This window comes from Falco peregrinus, chromosome Z (assembly GCF_023634155.1).
Source record: "Falco peregrinus isolate bFalPer1 chromosome Z, bFalPer1.pri, whole genome shotgun sequence".
Taxonomy (NCBI): Eukaryota; Metazoa; Chordata; class Aves; order Falconiformes; family Falconidae; genus Falco; species Falco peregrinus.
Window position 1 is genome coordinate 62597462 of NC_073739.1, and position 26078 is coordinate 62623539.

Consider the following 26078-nt stretch of genomic DNA (forward strand, 5'->3'; position numbering starts at 1 on the left):
GATATTAAAACGTAATTGAGGTAATTTTTCATAGTAAATTTTGACAGCTACTAACTTCCTTCCTTTGCCTATCTAACTGAAATCATGGTAACAAGAATATGGAATCAGGAAAGCAGATTTTAAAGCGTTATACCCTGATTTCAAAGACAGAGATACAAAAATGTATCGACAGATATTACTAAAAGCTTTCATAACATTTCTTTTTTTAAAAAATAGGTAGGAGATTGCACACCCTTTTCTCTAGAGAATGATTACCTAAAAGGACATGGCAGATGTGACCCACTGAGGTGGTGGGAATTGCCACTAGTATTAGCAGGCATTGAAAACAGTTTCTTGTAATCCTTGACTGATGCAGAAGTCAATAGCTTTTTATTAAGTCACTAAACAGATGAGATCAGTAAAGAACCAGCACAGATTTCACTGGATGCAGCACTGGGGGAATGTTTTCTAGATTAAGCTTTTTTTAAAAAAAAAACAGATACAAAGAATTACTCTATTTCTAAATAGGCTTTTCCACTTCCAATTTACTCATCATATTTTAAATAATAAAGTTAGCATAAAAACAGCTGGAAGGATTTCCTATTAGCCTGGGAATAATTATATCTTGAAATAGTCACCAAGGGCTGTAACTCAGAGGTTTCATCACCCCCCTCCCCTCCATTCTGAATGCCCAGCTATGTACTTATCTTCAGGTGTAGCTACAACCTTTCTCTATAAGCAGTCAGTCAGCACCCTTTTACATTACCATCACTATCTTGATTACTCTATCTGGTCTCTTCAATGTACTTCTGTCTCAGATTTATGCAAACGCTTTTCAAATAATCCTTTTAGGACCAGTGCACTAAATGTCACAGTCTGTTTTTTTATAATTCCTGCACTTGACTACACCACAGTCACTCAAATTAAGTATCGTTATTTTCAATTTAAATTATCTGTATCACTTCTTTTAGTCCACATTTTTGGTCTCAAATTACTTTTGGAGACTTACTCTTAATTTGTGAACTTTTTGTGACTGCGGTTAAAGAATGCAACTCCCATTTAATGGCATGCAAAGGCTACACTTACGAAGTTATTAAACTATAAATATATGGTAACAGGATCCAATTGAGCACATTTGCTATTTAACTGTCCTACTCAAACTACACTATTTAATTATTTTTAAGTCTATTTAGGGAAATCATTATTTGAGATGCTATTTCTATTGTGCAATTACATTTTTTAAAAGTTACCAACACTGAAAACAGTAACAAAAGTAATATCTTTGTTTAGCTCATTTCTCATTTTAGAGCAATATTTAAACCTAGCTTCTTAACTTTCATATATATTACAAATCTGAATGGTAAGAGAAGATCGGCTTTCATTCTTGAGTAGCATTTTGCCATTAACCTATCCTTGACCAAGTAGAGCATACCATATAGAAAGCAATGCCCTATGAAATATTTATGAAACAAATGGGAATTCTGTTAATAATTATAATTGGAAGAAAATGCAATGCATTATAAGGACAAGCTATTCTGGAGCAACTTGCATCTGCCCTGAAGCACAAAAGTGCTATAGTGCTGCAGTCTCTTACTTTTTGTACAAAACCTCAAAAGCTACAAAAGTTTGGCATTGTTTTTAGTGAGAAGATAGTTTTACGTTCCTCATGAATATCTCATATGAAAGAAAACTCAGATATTAATTACCAAATCTGGCTCAGTGAATCACTTCAGGCAAAAAAGGAAAAAGAGAAAATGTTTCATTTTATCTAGCAGTCCTACAACATTCAGAAAGTCTAAATTAGTTCAAACTTATAAATCAACTACATAATCTAGGCTTTTCAACAGCCATCTTTCTCTCCTTGCATCCCAATCTAATTCTGAGGTCTGATAAAATCAGACCTAGCATCTCTAATGAGTAGTTTACTGTTGAAAATTCAATGTTTTTATGTCCAGAGTATTAATATTGTGCAAGAAGTTTTGTCATATGGAAAACTGGAATCATATGAAGTTTGAAAAGAGCTACTAGACTCTCAGTGACCACTGAGTCTGCTGGACATGAACTAGACAACGAAGCATATACATTTCTAACAGGGCCACAGAATTTCTTCCTTGACAATGCAGTATTGTCTTGCAAAGGGCCAGTTATTCTCATGTTCAAAGCTGCATGTTTTCATTGCTTTCTAAGCACTGTAATCATATCCTTTTTCACTCCAGTCACTCTACTCATGTATTTACTCTGTTCTTCCTAATCTTTGCACTTTGCTTCCTGCAATTCTAAAATGTTATTAGGCTGTTATCTTCCTAATTAAACAAAAATTAATCTAAGTACCATCTTTTCCTGTACACTCTCAGCGATATTGTTTTGCATTTGTGAAGGCATCTATTATAGTGTAAGAAGGCTGCTGCTGCCAGTATGCTCAGTCTTCTACACCTGTGAAGTCCCTGGGAGCCTCCTGAGGCACGGAACATAAACAAAGCTAGGAAAATCAAATATGGAACTTTAGATGTTGCCAAGCAAAACTTAGATGTAAGCCCAAAAATACCATCCAGGAAGAAAATACTATACACTTGCATTTTGAACTGACACAAACCGTGCAGGAGCTTTTAGTCAAATAAAAATTCAGAAGAGAGAGACAGGGCAGTGACACTTGTATTTAAGAAGGCAAAGACAAAGTTTCAGACAGCTATGTGGTTTGGTCACCTATTAATTAGATCAAATCGTGCTCCCACATGGTGTGGGACTTTTAGGCTATCCTTTGGAGACATGTAAATCCAGCATTCTGAATTACATTTGTGGAATGACATTCCCAGTTTTCAGGCAGCACGATACTGAAGCTGTATGACCTCTCCAGATCTTCCTTTTATTTTTAATTATTTATGTTTGTACAAAGCTCAGCGTGGTAGTTTTTCATACTTACAAAAGACACAATTCATATGACACTATGGAACATGTATGAACTATGTCATATACATACAGTAATGTATTACAGCAGACCAATAAGCTCTGCATCAATAACACTACATTAGTGGCTGATAGAGAAAAGAAATACTCATTGTTTTTCCTGCCAACAGCTTCCCCTCTGAATAATACCAAAGATGATCAATATTAATTAACTAATCAATTAATTAATTAATACCTCAAACATCTCAAGTTGCTAATTTTTCATAGGTAGGAGCATTTCAGTGTCAAATCATGACTTTGCATGACACAGTTTTAGAAGTGGAGTACCAGAATTTATCAACTTTTACTTGTAGAAAGGTCTGTGGAGACTCACAAAAGGAATATAAAAAGGATGTTCTGTTTTATTTTTTCCATATACTTTTAGAATCTATTTTGTTCTTAGAAACAGAAAAAATATATCTGCTAGCAAGACTCAGCACTACAGAAAGTAAGTATGTAGGTAAACATTGATGAAACCTGGTGAAGAAAGGTCACTAGACTGAAAACAGGGAAACATGGGTAAACAGTGAATCCTACATTTCAGTGATCCAACTTAAACATTTTCCAGTAATTTTCTTTATTCCACTATGCAGACACAATTTTTTCCAAACTGGAAGCTACATACAATTATCCTGATGGTGTGCACAAAATTAAAGATTTAAGAATAAATAAAAAGGTATACACACAGATAGTCTTTATATGAGTCACCCAGGAGAATTTAACTCAGCTCTACTTCAATATCCACCTCTGATTTTCTACGGCATGTGTTAGAGCTAGAGGTTCATGTTCAAATGTGATACTCAAGACTGAGTGAAGTTTAGGAAAAAATGAAAAAACTTACCTTCAAAAACTCTGAAGGCTTTCTTGCAGCTTGGTAAAGGCCATTTTGCAGAATTTGATTTTTGAAAATTTTCTTTTAACTTCAAATATTCCATAGGGAAAAAAGATTTAGTAGAGTTGTTCAGATCTACAGTGGGAAAGAATGTATACATCAATGCTGTAAATACAGCAATAATTTGGATACATTTTTACTACAAAATAAACATGCCTTATCTACTGTGTAATCCATTTTCTGATTATAACATCGTTTAAATTGTTTTAAAATCACATAAAACCAAGCGTTTCCAGATATAGCAAGAACAAGTCTTACACATCCTGTTATGATTCTGTTCCTCTGAAAAAAAGCATTAAGGAAAGATGATGTCAAATTCTAGCAAAATTAAGTATATAATAAAGCAGGCTATGTTTGCTCAGTTGATACTGTTTTTTAACACGATCACTCAGTAACAGTAATGCAAGGAGAGGTGGAGTCTAAAAATTATTTTTTATATTTTTTAAAATGTGGTGGATTAGCAGGAATTAAGAACACATTTGTAGAATGACTACTGACAGATTTCAAGGGTTGACATATTTTATTAATCTCAAGAAATCATTAGCTTCTTGGGATATAATTTGGGGAAACAGCTACGCGGACTACAACTTGAACCTGCCAAAAATAACCTATCCATAGCAATACAGAAATGGAAATAAATTTAATAATAACCATATTTTCTTACCACAGAAGTGTTCTGCTGCTAACAGAAAAACTTCAAACCCCCCCATTTTGACCCTTCAAACCACCATGGCTCCAGATAAATGCTAATAATAGCAGCTGCTACCATAATTCCTTCTTACCATAAAAGAAAGAAAAGGCCCTTCACACATCTTATGAAAAGGCTTGTGTATTATTACTTTACCTGGTTCATTGCAATTGTACATACTTTTCAATAATTGATATTTTATGAAAGGATCAAATCTTCTTCTCTGGCAAATTTGAGAAAGCTCAGCTTTTTGTGAGCAGGCTCCAGGAAGAAGAAAAAATTCCAAATGCCCTTTGGTTGCAGTAGCTTTTTTCTATATAAGAGGGAGGCATCAGCAGATTTCAAGCAAAAAAAAATATGCTGGTCTTATTCTAAAAATTTTTCTGTATTTCACCATGTCAGAATGGAAGTGGGACGAGGCTACAGAATGCATGCAGAGTACAGAAATCTCCAAATCCTTCTATCTCATTATGTGAGAAGAGTGCTACTGCACCCATAAACCTCTGTTACTGAGGAGAAAGAGGCCATTTTCTTTCCTAAATGTAAAAGGAACAAGCTGTGTATTTTTCACTAGTGGTTTTTAATTTTTATGTAAGTGTTTTATATGCTACAGAGCATATATGAGAGGCATTTGAAAGACAGAGTTACTTGAAGTGGGCTGCTGCAATCAGATCAAAAGCTGTTGTTGTAGATGTATCCTGGGCACCCTGTCATCTGACCAGATGTGACTTTATCCTGATCAAAGAAGGGCTTTTAAGAAAATCTTTAAGAAAGATGGGAATGCATGGTGGACACCACATGAGCAACCTATCTGGACTGGAACTCAAGTCTCAAGAGAATCAGTGAAAAAAGCTGACTTGGTGAAGGCAACAGGCCAGAGGAAGTATCATCGTGGATCGCATCCAGCTTTGTAGTTCTTGGTTAAGCACAATTTTTTCTTCACAATTGGTGGATAACTGACCTGTTAGCCTTCAGCTTTTTTTGACATGTTACATTCTGTTGCAGTTATGTTCAGGTGCAAAACTGTACAAGCTGAACGTGAACTTCTGAATATACCAATAAATGTTTTCTTTTTGACATGTCCTTGTAGAATAAAATGCAGTTATACAAAAGGAAAGCTGCATGAAGTATCTAAAATAAATTAATGAGGGAAATAAGACATCCCAGTTTCAGCATTAGAGAAATATGTAAAGAATGCTAGCAACTTTGCTTTGTTTGTTTGTTTGGCTGCTATACAAAAAGTATAGCAGCATACTTCAACATAACTTTTAAAAGGCTTAATAAATAAGTAAAAAAAAATACTTACTACCCTTTACAGTGGTTTGGCACCACTCATCTTCCTTAATGTGTTGATTTAGAAGCTGCTTAGTATGTTATGCACTGGGAAATTACAAATATTTTTCTTAATGTATGTATAATAAAACAAAGTAAAATTAGTGTACCTCTTTTCAAATACATTGCTAAGCTAAGCATACAGATATCTCCTGTAAGGCCGTATAGATTTCTCTTATCTGAAGTTGTTAATACTACATAAATCTCACCCACTGTTACAGCTCTCTATTTACAGGAGACTCTCTATTTACACACTTATGACACTGTATTAACACTTCAGCAAGACAGATCCCTTTCCTCAAAACTACATAGCTTTTTAGTATTTTCACAGAATGGGTTAGGTTGAAAGGGATGTCTTGAGATCAGCTAGTCCAACCCACACTGCCCAAGCAGGGTCAGTTACAGCAGGTTGCCCAGGAGCGTGTCTGGCTGGGTTTTCAGTGTTTCCACAGATGGAGATTCCATAGCCTCTCTGAGCAAGTTGTTTCACCACCCTCACAGGAAGAAGTGTTTTCTTGTGTTCAGATGGAATTTCATGTGTTTCAGTTTGTGCCCACTGCCTCTTGTCCTGCCCGTGGGCACCACTGAGAAGAATTTGGCTCCCTCTTCATTCCCTCCCATCAGGTATTTTTACACATTGTATATGAAGTACTCAAAGGTTGCAAATAATCCTTGTGACATTTCACTTAAATGGCAGTACTTCAAATGCCTTGAAAAGTTTTGCAAATACTTTTTAGCAGGCTTCTATATTCTTTGTGCTCTCCCAGTACTATTTTGCTGCAGCGAATCTGTTAAATAGCTTTTTTAAGATTTAAATAGCCCTAAAACAACTGTAAGTAATTCTCTATTGTTGAAACACACTTCATCTGGTACATCAAATCCAAGAAGCATCAAACATGAAGCAAATTAAATGAGAACAGCTTGAAACCCCTATACACCAGCCAGGCAGGATGCTGAGAGCTCAGGCTGCAGCTTGCCATCCATTTTCTCTGCTGACTGGCTGACATAGTCAGTCCCTGCCCTGGAAACCAGCAGCTCCCCAATGAACCATTCTGGGACAATTAGTTTGTTTGAAAAATGTCTCCTTCCCACCTAAATGAGTTCTTATTAGCCCAGTCAGTTCCTCGAACTGGTTTGTGATCAAATTGTACCAAGTTGTGTCCGTGCAGAGGAAGAGTCTGTGCACAACCAAAAATAGAAGCTGGGCAGCTCTGCTCATCAATTTGAAATCATACTTTAATCTGCAATACCAACCTGTCATCATCACAGCGCTTGCCCAGTTTAAAGAGGATCACTGCAAGGTCTCTGCAGCATGCAAAAATAAACAAAACACTCCTTCATGGCTGAGTCATTTCCATTACTTTGTGACCTGTCTATGCACAGCTTTAAGTGCTCTAAATGGCCTCACTCCAGGTATCATACTGAAATTTTATTCACAGTGCTTAAATTTGCCTTTTTCAGCTCCAGACATAAAAGTTTAATTCATGCTGTTCCAAGTATCCCATCTAGAGCACTACTTACCCTCCTTCTATCCCAGTACTCATTCTGACATCAAACACCCCTTGCTCACCAAGTTTTCCTACTGCTATGTCAGGAACATCAGAGATGAAGGCATAAGAGGCCAGGAAAGGAGAAGTTAAAAACAAGATTAGTTAGGAGGATTCTATAGTTCCGCCAGCCTTTATTTTCACTTGTAGCTAAACTAAAGCCATAAAACCAAGAAAAGAGCATTTATTTGTGTGTCATTGTTAGTAATTTTAAGAATGCTTTTCTGGCAGGAATTTTGACAAAGTGTTTATTATGTTTGGAGTTTGTGATTATTTAGCAAGAGGAAAACAAAGAAATGCAAAATATGAGAACCTCACTTCAAAAATCAGCAAGTTTTAAAATACACATCTGTAACAAGATTCTTGCCCCTAGAGAAAGCCTGCATGGAATAGTCCTAGGCAGAATTAAAAGCAAAGAAAACCTCACAGTGGATTAACATCATGGAATTTTGCTCTACATGCATTTGGGATGTGGCCCATTGCATATTACTACTTCTTTCTTCTTTTTATGACTATATTTGGTTAGTAAAGTTTTACCATTCTTTAACTATGTATGTATTCAGGCCAGAAATACGGGAAGGAAATCTACGAAAACTGTTCTGTATTGCAAAAACTTTCATTTCTATACCTGTCTGGAAAAAGACTCTGGCAATTGTAGTGCGACACAGCGGACATGGAGTGCTGGCTGGATTGTCTTTGGCAAGCATCCTTAAGCAAGGTTCACAAAAGATGTGGTGGCATGGATAGCACATGTAAGGGTTGAAATAAACATCCAAGCACACCGCACAGAGATAGCTTTCTTTATCTCCTCTGAGTTCATGCTCATCGTCTGTATGTAGGGTATCACTTGCAGTCTGTAAGAAGAAAAAGAAACAGAAAAGGTATTTTTACAGGCTAGCTCATAACTATTTTGGATAAGCTAGCTGGCAGGAAGGTGACTTTAAAAAAAGCTTAAGAAGTTGGTAAACACTGGTGATATTCTTAATTTTTAATACAGGTTACTTTTAACGAGATGATGAAACATCCTGATAAGACAGCAATGTCAGAACAAGCACTCTGTGGGAAAGGAGAACAAAAATTGTATGAGACAGTAAAAGAAAGAAATAACAAAACCAAAAAGGGTAAGTAAAACTGTACTATCATCAGATTTCTTCTTTTAAAATGAACTTTAACAAATTTATTTGTAACTTTATTACCAAAACACCTGCTTACTTTGCTAAGAAAGGCAGAACAAAACAAAAATCTCTAAAAATAATCTGTGGAATGCTCTGCCCTTGAAAGGTAATTTGTGGAGGGCATGTTTGATCAAGAATAATGACTCACAGTTGAAACAAGCCACAACCTTATTACTACAATGCAGAATCTAAACCTTAGAGTAGAAAGTCTAGGAACCCCTAACAACCCTGGTAACTGCTTGTTTTCACCAGCACATATGCTCCAAATTTCCTTGCATTGACATATTTGTAGGGGGACACAGCTGGACTTCCCAAATGGTGTACATGCCATATGAGTGTAACAACATGTGTATACTGCCAGGTTCCTGCTTTGCTCTTGTAGGATGACTAAACTTTTCCATGTAATCTGAAGAACTCATACTAATGGCATCCAAAGGTTTTGGCTTAAAAGGTATTTTTTTGGAGCCCCAGAAAACACATTGACTTTTCTATAGCTCGTCTATCCTCTCTGTTTCACAGTTAACAGAACCCAACACAGCCCGATATCCAAGAGACCTGGCAGGAAAGAACCAAGACAGAGGAGGGTCTCAGACACTATGGAGTGTCAAAACGCTTCTCTCATGGCCCTTGTTCTGAACTCACAATCCTTGCCTAATGATCTCCGTTTAAGTATCTTAATTCTACACTGCCTTGTAATACCAGTGACTTCTTGTAGGATCCAATATCCGTAATACCCTCATGCCCCTTGATCAATCACTGCTCCGCACCTGCCTCTTTGCAAGCCCTGCAACACTAGTCCTGCAGCCCTTCCAGACATGTGTCATTGATGTTAAGTGCACCTATTGATGCATTTCTACCCAATAAATACTACTTCGTGCTAGAGCAGCTGCTTGACTTGCATCCACCTTACACACCACTAGCTGTATGTTACACAGGCCACTTTTGACACTCACGGGCCATGGCAGACAACCACCGCCTGCTATCGGTACACTAAATATTAATGGCAATTATTTTGTGCCTGCTGTAGAGATGGGATTCCCTAGATCTGTTTCAGAGATTATTACATTGGCTTACTGGTTTGAATTTCTGTTGTTTCTCATTGTAGTTAGTCCTTTTCTACCTGGGATATTGAACACTATGAATAAGCCCTAACAGATTAGGTACTGTGGAATGCATTTAAAATTACAGAACAGAAGCATTTACCCAGAATTTAGGAGTTCTGGATAAGGACTCATCCTGCCAATGTGGATCAGCCTTTGCATCCATCGCACTTTCCAGAATGCCAGGTGCCAAGAGGGTTTGCAAATTCTGGCCTGCTGTGATACAAATGCATGGAGATAGTTTGGGTTTAGCGCCATGTCCAATTGCAAGCTCTTGTGCAACCCTAAGCGTCCATACCTGTGTGGCCCTTGTAGCACTTACCTCAGCACTTATTACTCCACCTTGATTTTCTCTGTGCCAGACTTGAAACAGGCCCAGAAAACTTCAGCGTGTACTGGAATTTACTGCAGAGGCAACTGGGCTGTACTGACAAGCAGCCAGTGTAGGTCTGGCTGCAACTAGCTTCTAGCTTCTGTAGTATCTATAGAAGCTAGTCCCAGACAGTAACAACTGGGACTATTACTTCTAGCTCCACACTGTAGGAAAGTGTTAGAGCAGCGTTGTATTACAACTAATCAATAACACTGTTTAACCCAGACTGTCTCCACACTTACAGCACAGACAACCTGCACCACCACAGGATGGCAAAAGGTTAATTGAGAGTTGATTACAGCTAGGTGATTTTAGAATGAAGGAAGCCTCATAATATCGTTTCTTTGACAAAAAGTGGGAAGTAATTTGGCACAGAAGGTGAGGAAGGCAGTCTGAGCTTAACACATGACAGAGATTACTTCAGCAGAAATTAGAAAACACTAATATACTGTGACAGTAAGAACCCACTCCAACCCAGTCACATGGACTTGGCACTGTTAGGTTAACTGCCTGGCTCAGTGATCTTAAAGGTCTTTTCCAACCTAAATGATGCTAAGTAAGGGCAAAATTGTAATTAAAAGCTAGCACAAACCCAAAAGGTGGGCTGGGGTGGGGAAGCAAGCTTTTGCTGACTGGTTTTGATAAGCGCTGATCAGAAAGGAAAGATGCAGTGTGTATAGACGAGCTGGCTGTCTTGTTGGCTGCAAGTTAAACATCAGCCAATGATTAAGTAAATAAGGGAGCTGGAGGCAAAATGGCTCAGGATTCAAGGGTAATAGCTGGTTTTGACATAGGTTTGTAATCAAGGTAAGATGCACAGACAGGAGAATCTCAGAGCCATTTGCAATTAGAAAGAAGATCAAAACTATTCTGATGTGCAAACTAAACTCCAGCACTGGAGTTTACTCCAGTAAAAACAAAGCTGTTTTTTCTACAGTTTTGCTCCCCTTCTCAAAAGACATATTTAGATGCACAGCAGAATTTAGTACTGCAAAGCTAAAATCAGAGCAACTTCTTTACACAAGAAGCTAACGCACAATAATTTGAACAGGCACTGTTTTTTGTTTGCAACTAAGCAGTGCCTGTATGTTCCAACTAGAACCAGAGCTTCAGTGTTTTGAGAGCTTTACAAGTTGTTTTTCCAGAATTATAGTACAGACGAAATTGAGAAAGGCCATGTAGGCATCAAGGACAGTGATGGGAGTAAGGCTGCCAAATACTATGGAAAATCTTGAAAACAAAACTATTGCTCCTAAGAAAAGAAAGAATGGTAAGAGTGACAAAAGTTTCCATCTTCCCAAGTGATTTGGGAACTGCTAATACTGACTGTATCAGCTGATGGCAACCTCTCATATTTCACTGGTAAGAAGGATGTTAAAAAAAAAAAAAAAAGAAAGAAGAAAGGAATAGAGGACCAATTTTGCCTTGAAAAGCCTATAAAGAATGTTAACTAACAAGGAGTCTAACACAGTTTGGCTGGACTACATGAAAGTGTCTGATTCAGTCCCATATTCAGAAAGAACACATGCACCAATGAATAATATGATATTTAATGCAAGATTTACCTGTAATCATGTGAAAGACCTATCACTAGTGGATGTAGACACTAACAAGAAAAGATTCCATATGTATGCTACCAGTAAAAAGGAGGCTCAGAGTAAAATCTGGGAGTATGATCAGAACAGTTACAAAACTAAATAAAGCACATATAATATTTGCCCCAAGATGCCAAACTGCAAAAAAAACAACTTTGCAAACCCCTTCATTTTAAACTGACCAATTCAGAATGCTTTGTAAGCTCAAAAATTTCCACAGTTAAAGGGAATGATGATCAAGAAAAAAATCTGTTCTATAGTTCATATTATTATCTTGCAGAGATAACTGCCTGAAATAAAATTTGGAAAAAATACATAAAACTGTATTTATAGAAATATTACTTCAGAAAAGATCAATGATCAAAGGTGGATTTTTTGTAAAGGCTTTGAAGTTAAGTAAACATTAGAGAAAATTTTTAATATATTTCACTTTTTAAACAGAAGAAGGAAAGCCAAAAGATACCTGTTGATGCTTTGTCAATGCAAACTCAACTCCAAGTTAATTAGTAGTGACTTACTAGTAGTGCATAATAATTGTGCCAATAAATTGCCCTTAAGTGACAGCAGCAGAAGAATCTAAATGCCTTATAGGGCTACATTCTTCTGCTAACCAAGAGTTAAAATAGAAGCATGCCATGGACTCTTTTTCCCACCTAAACAAAATCAGTGTGAGAGCAGAGTCAGGGATAAGCCATTCACCATGGACATGACATTTTCAGGTGAGTGCTTTGCAGCGTTGTGGTACTAAGAATGAGAAAGAATCTGTATAGTCTGGGATGGGATATGCCAAGTAGCACAGTGCTGTGCAGTATGGAGGACCAGAGAAACACTTAGTGGTGTGAGACGCCTGAGTAGTAATGTGCACTGTGAAATGGCTGGGCATTAAACAGCACAAGCTGGTGCAAAAAATTGTGTAAGAATGATGGAAAGCCCTGTGGAACAGACGGGGGAAACAAGACAGATGCATTATTAGTGTGAGGCCCACCAAATATATCCAAAAGTTCTCTTAAAATGAGAAAGGTTATTAATCTTTGCCATAAAACTGTGGGGATCCCATTCCAGACTGCACTTGTAACGTAACTGTGACTACATGTTCCACTGGGCAATAAAACCCTTTTTTCAGCAATTCCTTACTATAAGAATCTGACATATGTGGTGATCACAATACATAATCCGTTAGGTGTTACATAAACTGGTTAGGAGATGAAAAAAATTTCTTTCTGTCCTTATGCTTAATGTAAAGATGGATAAAACTGTAGTGTCTTTGCAGAGGCAACTCCTTCGCTGTTCCCTTACACGAACAATACCTCATACAGTACATCAAAAGGGGACCACTGGTGTGGGAGGCTCAAGAAGCCACATATTCACCTTACAAACCAGGAGGAAGACCTGATTTGCTGCACATTCGCACACCTCACATTTTGAAAGAGTGCAGTATGCATATTCTCCTTTGTTCTCTTGGAAGCTGCTTCTCAGTAATCTGTTCCATGCTATTCATAAGCTGTACATAAATAAATCTGCAATGATTTACAGCTCTAAAACAGTCTTTAAGCCTCCAGTTACACTATTATAATCAGAATCATACACCCCAGGACTGAAAAGTTTGGAAAGAATGAACATACATCCCGTTTTGTACAGAAATGAAGCAAAACCAAAGAAATACTTCTTGGTTGCTGCTTGAAAAAAATAACCATTGGGTTTAGCCTGACTTCCAACAGAAATGCAGCTTATGGGAGTGCCATGACTATCCATCTGTAAGGTTGTCCCACAACAGCTTTTGAACCTGTTAGTCAGTTATAACCAAACCTGACACATGGCTTGTGACCTCAGGTGCACTGTCTTCCTGAAAATTTCATAAAAATTGATAGCTAGGTTGAGTAGAGACACTGAAATGAATGCCATTGCTATGGGAAAGTCTGCAAATGCTTTGTTGCTTTGATCAGAACTTATTTAGCCTAATTTCTACAGACTAAATTGGTGACTTTTTATGGAGTTACAAAAGCAAACTCAGAAAACAAATTCAAGTCCAATTTTAAAATGTAGCAAAAACCCTACCAAAAATCTTTACTCTAAACTGGCAGAAGTTCTTCCAAATCAGGCCATGCAGTCTGCTGGGGTTTATATGACTTTGAGCATTCAGTTTTGGTTGACTGGTATGATGAATGCAAAAGGGCATCTTTTCAGGTGTCTAGCAAACCTAGGTTCGAAACATACACATCATAACAGGGCAGAGGTGCCAATGCTCATGGCTTCAATATCTGTACAAATCAACAATTCAGTCTGAATTCCTTGCACTCTGTATTTCTCCCCATACAACATCTCAGAAGAATCCAAAGGCAAGCCAAACACTTCTAAGCAGGGCAAAGCTGCCTCAGCAGCTCTCTGGAGCTATCTGCTGCCACATCCTACATTCATACCCCTTCTGCTGCATTTGGGTTGGGTTGCTCAAAGGAAATTGCTCAAAGGAAAACAGCTGAAGGACATTTTGTTCATTCTTCTTCTATAAAAGTTTTGTTTAAAGCTAACTCTATTTTTTTTTAAAATTCTGTATTATTTGGAAGAATCTTTAAGCAGTGGAGTTGTTCATCTTGTGTCATTAAGTGCTTTGTAGACCAAGGCTTCTAAGACAACTACTTGTTGGACACCTACGCATTATGTATATGGGGCTCTAAAGAGACAACCATAAATAAACAGAATAAACAATGAAAATGAAAATCAGAATATTCTCAACAGATATTTGCACTCTAACCTCATTAGCCTCTGCCATGTTCCAGTGAAAATAAATCACCTATCCTCCTGCTTCTCAGAGAAGATACACTCCATAACACTTTAATGCCCTTTCTCTCTCTATCTGAGCTATCAAAGGTTGTTCTGAGGTGATGTATATTCATGAGGGCTATTGCTTTTTAGACCTGAAAATACTTTTTGACCCTCCAAACATTGTTTTTCTACACTTTAGCAGGTTGCCTAATCAAATATGCTTTATTTGTTTAATCAAATATATGTACACATACTAACTTTATCAATCTCCAGCAGTTTCTGTCTTTAGGTAATGAAGGCTACTACAGCATTACTACAATCTCTTCTTACTCCTGAATGATCTCATAGTGAACAACACAGGCAAGTTAAATTTCTTACCTAGTTAAAGTTTACTGAATTATTATGCATAGGCCATAGTTGAGAAAATTATCAGGTTTTTAACGTTTGCTGTATTCAAACATTATGCATGCCACAAACAGAGCCAGGTTAGTACTCTATGAGCTTACCGTACCCCTGCCTAAGATAAATATTCAGTCTATTATTTTAGTATCTCAGCACTTAATGAATGCAAGTTATCACAATTTGTCTGGTTAGCTGAATTTATTTTCATGCATTTTTTAGATTCATTACAATTTCTTATACTTTCCTACTGTGACTTTGTACTATTGCCAACCTACTCAGCTATGATAAACTTGTGAAGTGCTGTTTGGACTTGACTAGGTGACTGCCTTTGCACTAATCACCAGGGAGTTATTAGAAGTTCCAAGTCTGTTACCCACAAATTAAAATGCATGCAGAAAAATTAGATAGCGTACAGAAAAGATACTAGAGATTAAAACAATAAGCCAATAGCCTGAAGATGAGGTGCTCACAGAGAGCAAATGATGCTTATTAGTTATGAACCCTGATGTGGGAGCCAGCACTAGTACTGTTTTGTTTTGTTCAGGTGCAATAAGACACAGTTCCCTGGAAGGATCAAAGGTGCTGACAAGGCTAGGCACAGCCAACAAATCTGCAGGTAGTCAAAAAATCTCTGAAAACTGCTATCAGTTCATTACGTTTCTCAAGTTAAAAGACGCTGTGTCGTGCACGCTCTAATATAAGTAAGTCTTGTCATATGCTGGCCTGGAAATGTTAGCTCTTGAAGATACTGTTGAAGCATAAATAAGGAGATAGGAAAGGACACAGTTTTTTTGGTCCCAGATAGGAACACCTGGGATAACTGGGAACTAGGAGCTAAGCAATCGATACACATGGACACAGGGCCTTGGTTCAGAGCTTAACAACACCGTCTGGATTAGCTGCACTGGGAACGATTCCTTATGACTGTGTCAAGTGCCCAGAGCCAAGGAACTATGCATTTCATTTAACCCATGTGATGTTGCCCCTCTGATGAGGCCATTCACATCATTAGTAGAGCAAAGGCCTTATCAATGGAAGATGCAGGGACATGAAAAAACTGCTAGTTCTTTGGAGCCTTGTCAGGCCAAAAAATTCTTCAAGTATTGAAGGCCAGGACACCTTCACAACCACAGGGTAAATGTGGACATAGAAAAACACTGGAAGAACATAGCTTGTGCTTGCCCAGGAGGAATTTCTTCTCTTGCTGCCTACATAAGACTGCTTTTAAAGGCTGTCCTGAAGTTCTGTACAGGTTGTTACCGAGATCTCTTCTAAAATAACATACCCAAGTTTGAACATCTGCAATTTAAAACTGACATTTCAAAGCAGAGAGGGTACTACAAAAACATATAAAAGCCTAAAATACATCCTACAACAGAAGGCAAAGAAATTCTGTCAACTTGATTCTTTAAAATCTACCACAAAAAGGAATAAGATGTGACATCTTATAGATGCAATTAACACTTCAAACTGGATAAGCCACAAATATGAAGCGAGAACAACAATTTAAATGGATTATCAATGTGATAAACTCTCCACCACTTAAAGACTACATATATGCAGACTATTTTTTTCCAAAGTATCTAATCTTATGGCCTGTTAGTGGAGTAGGTGTACGACACTGAGTGCAAAGTTTTATCAGCGTGTAACTATTACAGCCCAGCTGCAGGCAGAAGTCACCTATGAGACAGTACCAGCACTGAAATGACTGGATTAACTCAGCACTCTGTGGAAAATAAAGCCCACTCTCATACATGGGCACTTCAAAAGAGTCTGAGTAGGTTCAGCCTCCACTTTTCTCCTATGGAGAGAAGTCATATTCAGAAAATATCACGACAATCTGGAAACATCTGACTTTCACAGGCCTAAAACTATTACAAAGAAACAATAAAAGCCATGATTTTAAAGTTTTAAAGAGTAAATTTATTTAATCCAGGAAGCATATCCTTTTTACACACTTCATTAATTACCGAATTGATTAATGAACATTATTTAGAGCATTTTTAAAACTTCTAGTTAGAGATTCATTGAGACTTACAGAACTTAATAACCTCAGTAGCCTGTTAACGTATTTAATATTAATAAATGCATTCTTAATATAATCTCTTCTAAGTAAAAGGACAATTTGAGGACATAACTAGAGTACCTTAAGAAAAATAAATTTCTAACATGCTTTGATAGAAGGCAAGTTAACCAATTTGTCTCAACGACATATTTTTAATTCAGCAGATCTTTAATCTTACTTATGTTAGAAGATAAAGAATTATTTTGTGGAAGAAGTGTAAAACAAAAGTCAGAGAAACAGATAAAGGAGAAAAAAATGATCCAGTATCTTTTTTTATTTCTGTACACACTTCACAGACATAGAATAAAAACTGTTTTACTGTATTAAGGATTCATACTGCTTTAATCAGATTGAAACAGGCTGCACAGAACTGAATATCCCTTGTGCTAGGTGTTGTACATAGGTATTATGCACATATCCCCTTTCTTTCCAAGCATCTTGTATAATATATTTCAGTTTCTTGTTATAATGGATTTGAAATTATTGAAGCATTTTTTGTTATGCAATTTGATTGATATCTGCATCTCCTTCTGTGGAGTAGTTGAGCCTTTAAGCTTTTGGAATACACATCTAATCTGGCAGTGCTAGCTATTATTACCCTCTTGGAAATTTGTCTTAGGAGAGCCATATTTATTGTTCAAGGAACATCTATAAAAGCAGCTTTTATGAAGATCTTTTGAAGATCATGGCAACTACTTAACTGATTTATCATAAAATATTATTCCTATTAAAATAATGTAATTATCAACATGAATTCAGAGACAAGCCGCTAGAATAAATATTACTCAAAGTACTCGAACCACAATTATCTTAATGCTTTGATATTTATACCCACCCCTAAGCTAGTATATACGAAATAAGTGCCATGTTACAAGCTTATCTTCATTTTTCTGATTTTGCATTTTGTGCTTGCATTAAAATACACACATTATTTATTCAGGCACTTAGAACAATGATGAAAGCATTATAGCAAATGAAGCTTCACACCAAAAATAAATATGCCGAGTACAGCATCCAGGCAAAGCTATTAGTGTCACTACACCTAACAATAAAGCAAATATTAATTATTATTTATCTTTATTGTAACCAGTATTTCAAAGAAAGATGAAAATTCACTCACAGAGGCCTGCAGAAACTTCTATGAATCGCCTAGAACCTTGATGCCGTGCCTACATAATGAAAAAAGGTTGGTTCTGGTGTGAACTCCATGCAGAGAAAACATCTTTTTTAACAACTTTTTTCTCACAGAAGTTGTAGGGGAAAAAAAGGAGAGTATTGTTGCTATTACAGATCTCCTTTGCATTTTGGAAACTGAAACAATGTAGAACTGGTAGTAACATGTGCTAAACATACTGCTGAGGCTTACACACATACTTGGACTGCAAGGTTAAATTATAGTACTGAAGCAGTAAACAAGTTGCAAGCATGAGTATTTCCTTCTGTTAGTTTGATCAAAGCAGTTGCTACCTACATGGGAAGAATCCACCTCTCTCGTACAAGAGCACAACTTCTCTCCAGTGCAACCATGGTAAAAAGACAACAATCCTGTCAATTCACATACATAAAGAGCTGAGAATCAATAAATTATTTGTTATACCTGTATAAATAGCATAGCTTTTAGTTTTAACAAAGGCAATTACAGCACTGAAGTGACAGGCAATTTGTATGCATTCATTTTTCCATTCTACTTCTAGGCTTTGCATGAATGTGTATCATATTACTCTGTTAGGGAAAATACTCCTAACAAAGTGTCTGTAAAAGAATGTCTGGAACAGTGCTGCTATATTTTGGCAGCTTTGCATAAATATAGTCATAGTATATCAAACAACACATCTGAAATTCTTCTTGTCATTCAGCACAAATCTAAAGCAAATTACAGTGATGCATGACACAATCTGAGTTAACAGCACACAAAAGGACCTTTTGTGCAGAACACCTACTCTTACCATTAAAGTAAGTCTCTTCCCCATCAGTCTACAGCAGGAAGCATAGTAGGTGACATGTGAAGAGTGCTGCTCAGAGTTGGACATCCGCTCCTGTTCTGAACAGCACTTACAAACTCTTTATAACTCGATGCATCTCATCTTCTGGGAAACAGCTCTATCAATAACAACGTCAGTCTACAATTTTAAGTTTCCTACAAAAGCCTCACTGTTCCTGGGATTTGCCAGCTCCAAGTTACAGTTCTCTCTGCTCATACAGTCTACATCAACTGCACAGATTCGTCTGCTAACAGTTATCCAAGGATCTACACAATCAGAGTTACAGAGATTTTATGGCTGCTAGATATCGTTGTAGAAGACTTACAATGTTTTGGACAGAAAAAATGGGTTTGCTGAACTGAACTCTCACCACAGGCTTTTTCAAAAATGTCTTTACATGAATTTCACACAAATTCCTTAGCAGTATTACATAAGCATGACCCTCCTTTCAGACATTAATTGTGGTGGCTACATGGCCAATAAAATTTTATTAATACAGGAACACAGATTTCCAACACAGGCTAGGGCAAAGTGAGAAAGTTCTTGCCTTTCATTACTCAGAAGAGAATTTAAGTAAGAACCACCACAATATGACTCAAAAGAGGAATTTAACCCAGATAAATTAACTGTGCCTCTGTTTGTATTCACCTGGATGCACACTGAGGTATGCCCAGCCCTGATCCTTCAGCTGGGTTCTGGTGGAACATGACCACCTTCCATCTGGCCTGGGTGCCCACAGTGTCCTTCTCATTGGGCTGGGACATGCCTCTCTCTCACCCCAAAGACACAAGCAGGACACCCTAGAATTATGAATCTGCAAGTACCTACCCTCTGTTTCCACAATTGAGGCACAATTTGTGAAATATTACAGTAAAAGAAGGGTCCCCCGGGGACCGTCCCATCTTGGGGAACCCCCAGGAATCCCTGGAGAACCCTCATCTCTATGTCCCACCTCCCACGTCCCCATGTCACATGTATTGCTTTGAAATAAGTTGGCAAATAAGTTGGCCTAAAATTAGGAACCTAAAACTGTATTTAGACAATTAAATGATCGTCCCAGTTTTCAAAAGTTTCCTTACCTGGACAGAGTGACTGGGTGATCACCTTGCTCAGAATAATCAGGCCACCTATTTAAAGCATCTTGGTGGAGTTTCTTAAACTCAATTTAGTTATTGATTAAATAAATAGACTTCATCTCTAAACAGTGTTTAAAGTACAGCATTCACTTACACTGAAGGAAAATAAAGACAAGTAAAGAGTTTCAGAAAAGAATGTATCTGAGAAACTTAGGGGAAAGGTATTCAGATTTTATCACTATTACTTGATTTTTTATACCTAGTAAAATCACTACTGAATAACTAACTTCAGCAGAATCAAATCTTTGAAATCAATTCTTACGCAGTTCCAGGATGACTTGAAAAAATCATACAATTTTTTCTTAAAATGAAAACAAACAAATCACTGAAATACATAAATATAAGTTTTTACTTCAAAAAAATCAGGAAAATTATGGTAGATTTTCCATTACTACAAATCTGCAAGAAATCCAAGTCTGTTTGCTTTCCTACAGAGCTTGTATTGATTTTCTGGAAATTTTATCTATTTTGTAAATGACACTGAAAAGAAAAAATGATTTAAGGTTAAGACTCTACATCAGGTTAAGACATCTACATAAGGTTAAGATCTTGCATCAACAACAGATGCAAGATTTCCATTTTGGTTACATAGGTACCCTGACTCAGTAAAAATTGCCGTTTGTAATCCACTTGGAGTAGATAGACATGGTAATGCAAAATTAAAACAATAAACCACCAAAATACAAATATGTTTCAGATGTCTTAATGTAGCAATAAAAAAAAAAAAGTCCCTTCTTCACTCTCACACTGGAGAGTGATACTCAAATTTGATCCTACACTGTTTAACAAAAAACCAATCCAGACAGATCTGCAGAAACAAAATGCAATCCAACTGTTTCATATATTGCTTTTCTGACAAATAACATCTAGATGCTCAATTTGATAATCAATCTCTCCTCAGCTTTTATTCCTTATGATGTTTTACCAGAAATTTTATCATAACTTACAGTTTTGTGATGGCAGCTATCACCAATAAGCACTACATTATTTCCTTGGTATTTTATTCACATACCCAAAGTCATCCAAACTGTGCAAAAGGTTGTTTACCTCAAATTTAACCATTAGATGTCTCAGTCTGAAAGTGCTGAATGGCTTCAGCAGGGTCAGCTTTCACTGTACTGATACCTAAATAAATTCTTTCCAGATACTTGATTTAAGCTGCTGTTACCCAAGTCTTTTCTATCTGATAAACACAGCAGAAATTATTATTTATTTTTTTATTTCTCAGTATAAGTGAAAAATCTTGTATGCACGTATGCATATTTCTGTAATAATTAGTAATTTCATTATACACTCCCATAAATATTTACTTTTATACAGAGCAAACTGTATTCCTTGAACAGGTATTACAATATTCAGGTGTTACTTTATGCAAGTTTGAGGACCCCTGGTCTAGATGGTCCACAAATTTAAGTTTTCTGAATTGTAAGAAGCAGACAGATGACAAGATCTTTTGATAAGCCCTACCAGCTGTCCCCTTCTCTTGTACCAGCATGGCTAGGCATGGTATGTGGCACCTATTTAGCTGGCATGAAGTTGTTATACACAGTTTTATTTATGATACACATGCTATTTTCTAATTATTATGCCATAAGTTTCTGTTTAAACAACATGCTGCTATGACACTAAACTTCTGGATTAAAAAATCAGAAGAACAGTGGTGCTAGAAGATTTTATTTTCTACTTACGCTGATGATGAAATTTTATTAGCAAAGGAAACAAGCATTTGACTACATTTGCACAGGAATTTAATTCAAAATTTCTATTGTCTTTGTATAAAGGATATATAACCCTATAGATGACACAAGTGGCAGAAAAAGTTTTGTAAAGAATGAGCTGGATAAGGAAGCAACAAAACCTGCCTTCAGCTCAGCATTTCAGGGTGCTCTGATACAGGCAGTATTCAGGAGGTAGAATTAGACTTCTTGCTTAGAATGTCTCGGACAACAGACTTCCAGAAGAAGCCTCACTGCCAGTTACTAAACCATGATCCATTGCTTGTAACATTACAGTTTCACTTGTGACGAGATCCACGGCTACAAGCTTGTTGACAACATAATCCATCTCCTGTGACTCACAGGGTATGGGCCAAGGGTCCTTCCTCAAGACAGGCTCCCACGTCTCTCTTTTTTTAGGGGAATCTTCTGGGGAAAAGCCATCATGGAGCACTACTGTTACAATGCTCAACAAAAAAAAGATTATTTTTTTAGTGGAAGGATGAAGCTGAATTGATCTTCTTACGCTTAATGGAATTAATCCACATTCTAATTAGCTGTATAGGACAGCAGAAACAAATGTTTAATTTTGGGAAAATGTGCCTAGCACTAAGTTTTATTCTGGTACCATAGAAGATGTTTCATTCAGGTGTACTTTGTGTCTTTCTTTTAACACTTACATTCATACTGCACACTAACTTGGAATTTATCTTTCTACCGTTAGCAAAATATAAGCCAGGAATATATTTCATTACGGAAGGGATCTGTACAGAAATTCTCTTCTGTGTTCTCATTTTCACTTACAAATTATTCTTTTGATAAAATAATGTCTTTGTAAGAAGAAAATGTGAATTGATTGCACTGTAAGCGAAACTTTACTACAGTATCTTATATTGTATCATCTTCAGAAACTGAAGCTACTCCAACACATTCTGTATAATTTAAGAATTCCAATTTATTGGTAATTTTACATTTCATCTATGTTCATCTCCAAATAGAGTTTCAACCAAGTTTCTTCCTTCTCATTTTGCTTACATGCACAAATAATTAAAATGATAAAGCTTCCCTACAAAAGAACAAAAATACTTTGGTAAATGACAGTGAGTAATGAAAGATCACCTATGAAAAGGTTAGAAAAAACTCAATGGAGAAATTCAGTCCTAAAAGACTGACAATCTCTATAGCTAATTAAGTTGCCACAGATATCTTCATCAGCTTTTGCTGAAGCTATCAGTCAGATTGATTAGGTCAGTCTTCTCAAATCTCCCTTATGAGGGTGTTCAGTGGATCCCATTTCACTTACAGACCTCCCCAAGAGTTACAGAAAATTATGGTCAACTAGAACATACATGGAACACAATTTTCTAATAAAGAATAGAGAAGATGACAAATTGTGAACCACAGCTGCTGAAACTGCTAAAAAAAATAAGAAGGAAATGCTCAAACATAATTTAGCACTCCAAAAAATACAGCTGATACAAAATAATAGTAATAAATAGAATTTGAAAACAATGCACATACTCCTGGCTGCGACAGTGAGCACACAGAGACAGAGAATTAAAGCAAATAATTTTGATATTCAATTAACCAATTAGCGAGTATCTGGTGAATTCACTAGTCAACAGAACCAGTAGCCACACAAAGACTAAGGAAAAAAAAAAGGATATTGGGAGTAATGGATAAGCTTCACATTGCTGGGGTTTTTTTGTCACTGAATTTCCTGGGAATACACTGCTTCACTCAAACAGTACTTTTTTGGGTCAGTCAAAAAAATCATACTCAGATGTTAGGATAACCTCTTACAGGAAGAATCCAATTCAAAGCCATGTTACATATGAACATTCTCATAGTTAAGGAGCAGAGACAATGTCCACTGGCATTACTCACTAATTCCAAAAGCTTGCTGGGCCCTGTCTTTCAAGACTCAAGAGGATATGAAGGAAATAAGTTAATAAGACAGAACTAACTTCTGTTATTGAAAAACTGAAATACAATACAGGATGAGACTACAGGAAAGAAAGTGATTTAACTCCATCAAACAGCAAGTATAAATTTATAAAATACACAAAATCTTCTGTAATTATAACTGCATTTTAAAGCCACAGTACTTTTGGCACTTTGGTAAACAACAGGGTGAAACCAAAGTCCCATTAAAGTCACCTGGATAGGTCTAGGATTTTGTTCTGCAGCATTAGATGACTAAGTAGGCTAGTAGGAGTTTATTACAGCACTATAGCAGGCATTCATTTAGAACACTACACAAAAAAATTGTATTTATAAATGCACAGGATGTAGCTATTAATTTTATATATAAGCAGAGGCACAGAGTTAGTCTTAGCAGTTATTTATCTGTCAACAAAAGCAATGTTACCATAGAAATATTATTTGTGATCCTTAAATACATTCAAGATTATTGTTTGAGGGTTAAAATTTTTAAGAGAGTAGTCCAGAAAAAAACCCTTAAACATGATCATGTTCTCTGTATCTAAAATGGATCTCAAGTTTTTGAATTTATCTTAGCTCTGGTACACCTTATCTAAAAGCTTAACTGCTCATGCAGCAAAACCGCCATATACGTTCATTAAAAGTCTCAGGATACCTGGATTTACAGAAGTGAATACACTGTCCTATACTTCACCCATTTAACCTGTTATATGACTTAGTTATATGAAAAAATGAATACTCAGATCTGACTATGGTAGCCAACACACAAAACAATTCATCACCAGTAGACAAGGCATCTCAAAAATTTCACTGCTGGCAGCCTCAAAGTCCTTGCAAGACTGACACTAAGAAAGTATAAAAGACTTCAGAAATCTGTAGAAATATAAACAAAACTGGGACACACAGCTTACAATGTTTTTATGTGAAGAACAGTTCAAAATATACAGAAGGAAAAAAGGAACATCAGAAAGGGTTATTCCAGACTCACAGCTCTAAATGATGCAAAAGGAACTGCAAATTTTTTTCATGACAAAGCACTGTATTTTAGTTTGATACCAGAATAATATCCCCTTTCTGAAAAATTCAATAAATTTGCCCACTATTATTGATGTTAGTTAAAAATGGTTTTATTTTTATTTATCTGTACTGATTGTAAGAAAAGACACTAATTCCTACTTTTTGTCTGGTACAACAGTAGGGAAAAAGGAGAAACTATCGAAACAATCTTACTAGACTTCAGCAGAGGACAGATCTTGCACAAGAGCATCACACATAATTCAGGACTCTCAAGTAAGGTCTTGGAAACTTTCTGATCTTAGCTACTAATTTTAATTTCCTTAATGTGGGCAGCACCCTCTGTCCTTGTTTAGCAGAACAGAAAAAGTCTTTTCTAATGAGGAAACATAACAGCCAAAGACAAAAGACCAAATAAAGTGAAGCACACAAAGTGAGCCAATGCCATTTAGTTTAATTGTGCTGGGTTGATTGCCTTCTTAATGTCAATTTATAGCTGATAAACTGTGATCGTGTTTAGAAGTGTTAAGTCAGTTCTTTAAGCAAAAGCAGGGCACGTTTAGAGAAACAACTCTCACTTTTATATTGTTCAAAGACATGCCTATCTTAAAAAGAACAAAACTTGTTATGCTACCTACTTTTAATTTTATGGCTTTCACAGTGCATTCAATGAGAAGCTAGGACTTTATTTTGGGTCTTAAAGGATGCAAGATAAAGCCCTCAAGCAGAAGATCCAACATAAAGCTTTTGTGAAGGGTACAACCAGCACAAATACTTAAGAGTGCACATGACAAATTCAAATCCACTAGCACCCAACATTTTGTTACTAAAAAGAAGTTCCTAGCCCTCATTCTGCAGATAAACCTTCAAAAGTAATAAAATCTAACTGGTGAAGACAACCTGAAAGAAAAACTCAGTCATGCGAACTCTGCGCTTCTTAAGCCTGAGTGCAGTTTTAGCTCTGAAGTCCAATCACTGTCAAATTGAGTCACTTAACCACGGATCATTCAGTGGATATAGGGGTATGAAATGGCAATGAAACAGACTCAGCAGGGAACTGGAGATGCTGCTGGGAAGAAAATGCACAGAAAAGCAAAAAAGTGTGTACAAAAAACCCTACCAGTGAGAGAATTTCTTCATAGCAGTCGGTACGTGGCTGTTCTTTGTATTTATGGCCAAAACAGTGCTGGTAACACAGAGTGTTCTAGCTATTGCTGAGCAGTGCTTGCACAGCTCCAATGCTTCCTTTCTCCCTACCTCTGCAAGTAGGCTGGGGGTAGCCTTGAAGTGAGGAGTGGATATAGCTAAGACAGCTGACCCATACCACAGGGTGTCACACTCAGCAAAAAACCCTCAGGGAGCAGAGGAGGCAGGTGGGACATTTGTGGTTATGACATTTCTCTGTGCAAGCAACCATTGTGTGCTGAGGCCCTGCT

At 36.8% G+C, this 26078-nt stretch overlaps 1 protein-coding gene across 2 annotated transcripts in view; it reads right to left on the minus strand.

The window, feature by feature from the left end:
• Nucleotides 1-26078, minus strand: part of RNF180 (ring finger protein 180) — a 76537-nt gene that overhangs the window by 14879 nt on the left and 35580 nt on the right. For both annotated transcript variants that reach the window (XM_055791376.1, XM_055791375.1), the window contains exons 5-6: nt 8010-8235; nt 3764-3889 (exon numbers count right to left, since the gene is read on the minus strand). In XM_055791376.1, the coding sequence (XP_055647351.1) occupies nt 3764-3889; nt 8010-8235 (352 nt within the window). The remainder of the gene's footprint in view (nt 1-3763; nt 3890-8009; nt 8236-26078) is intronic.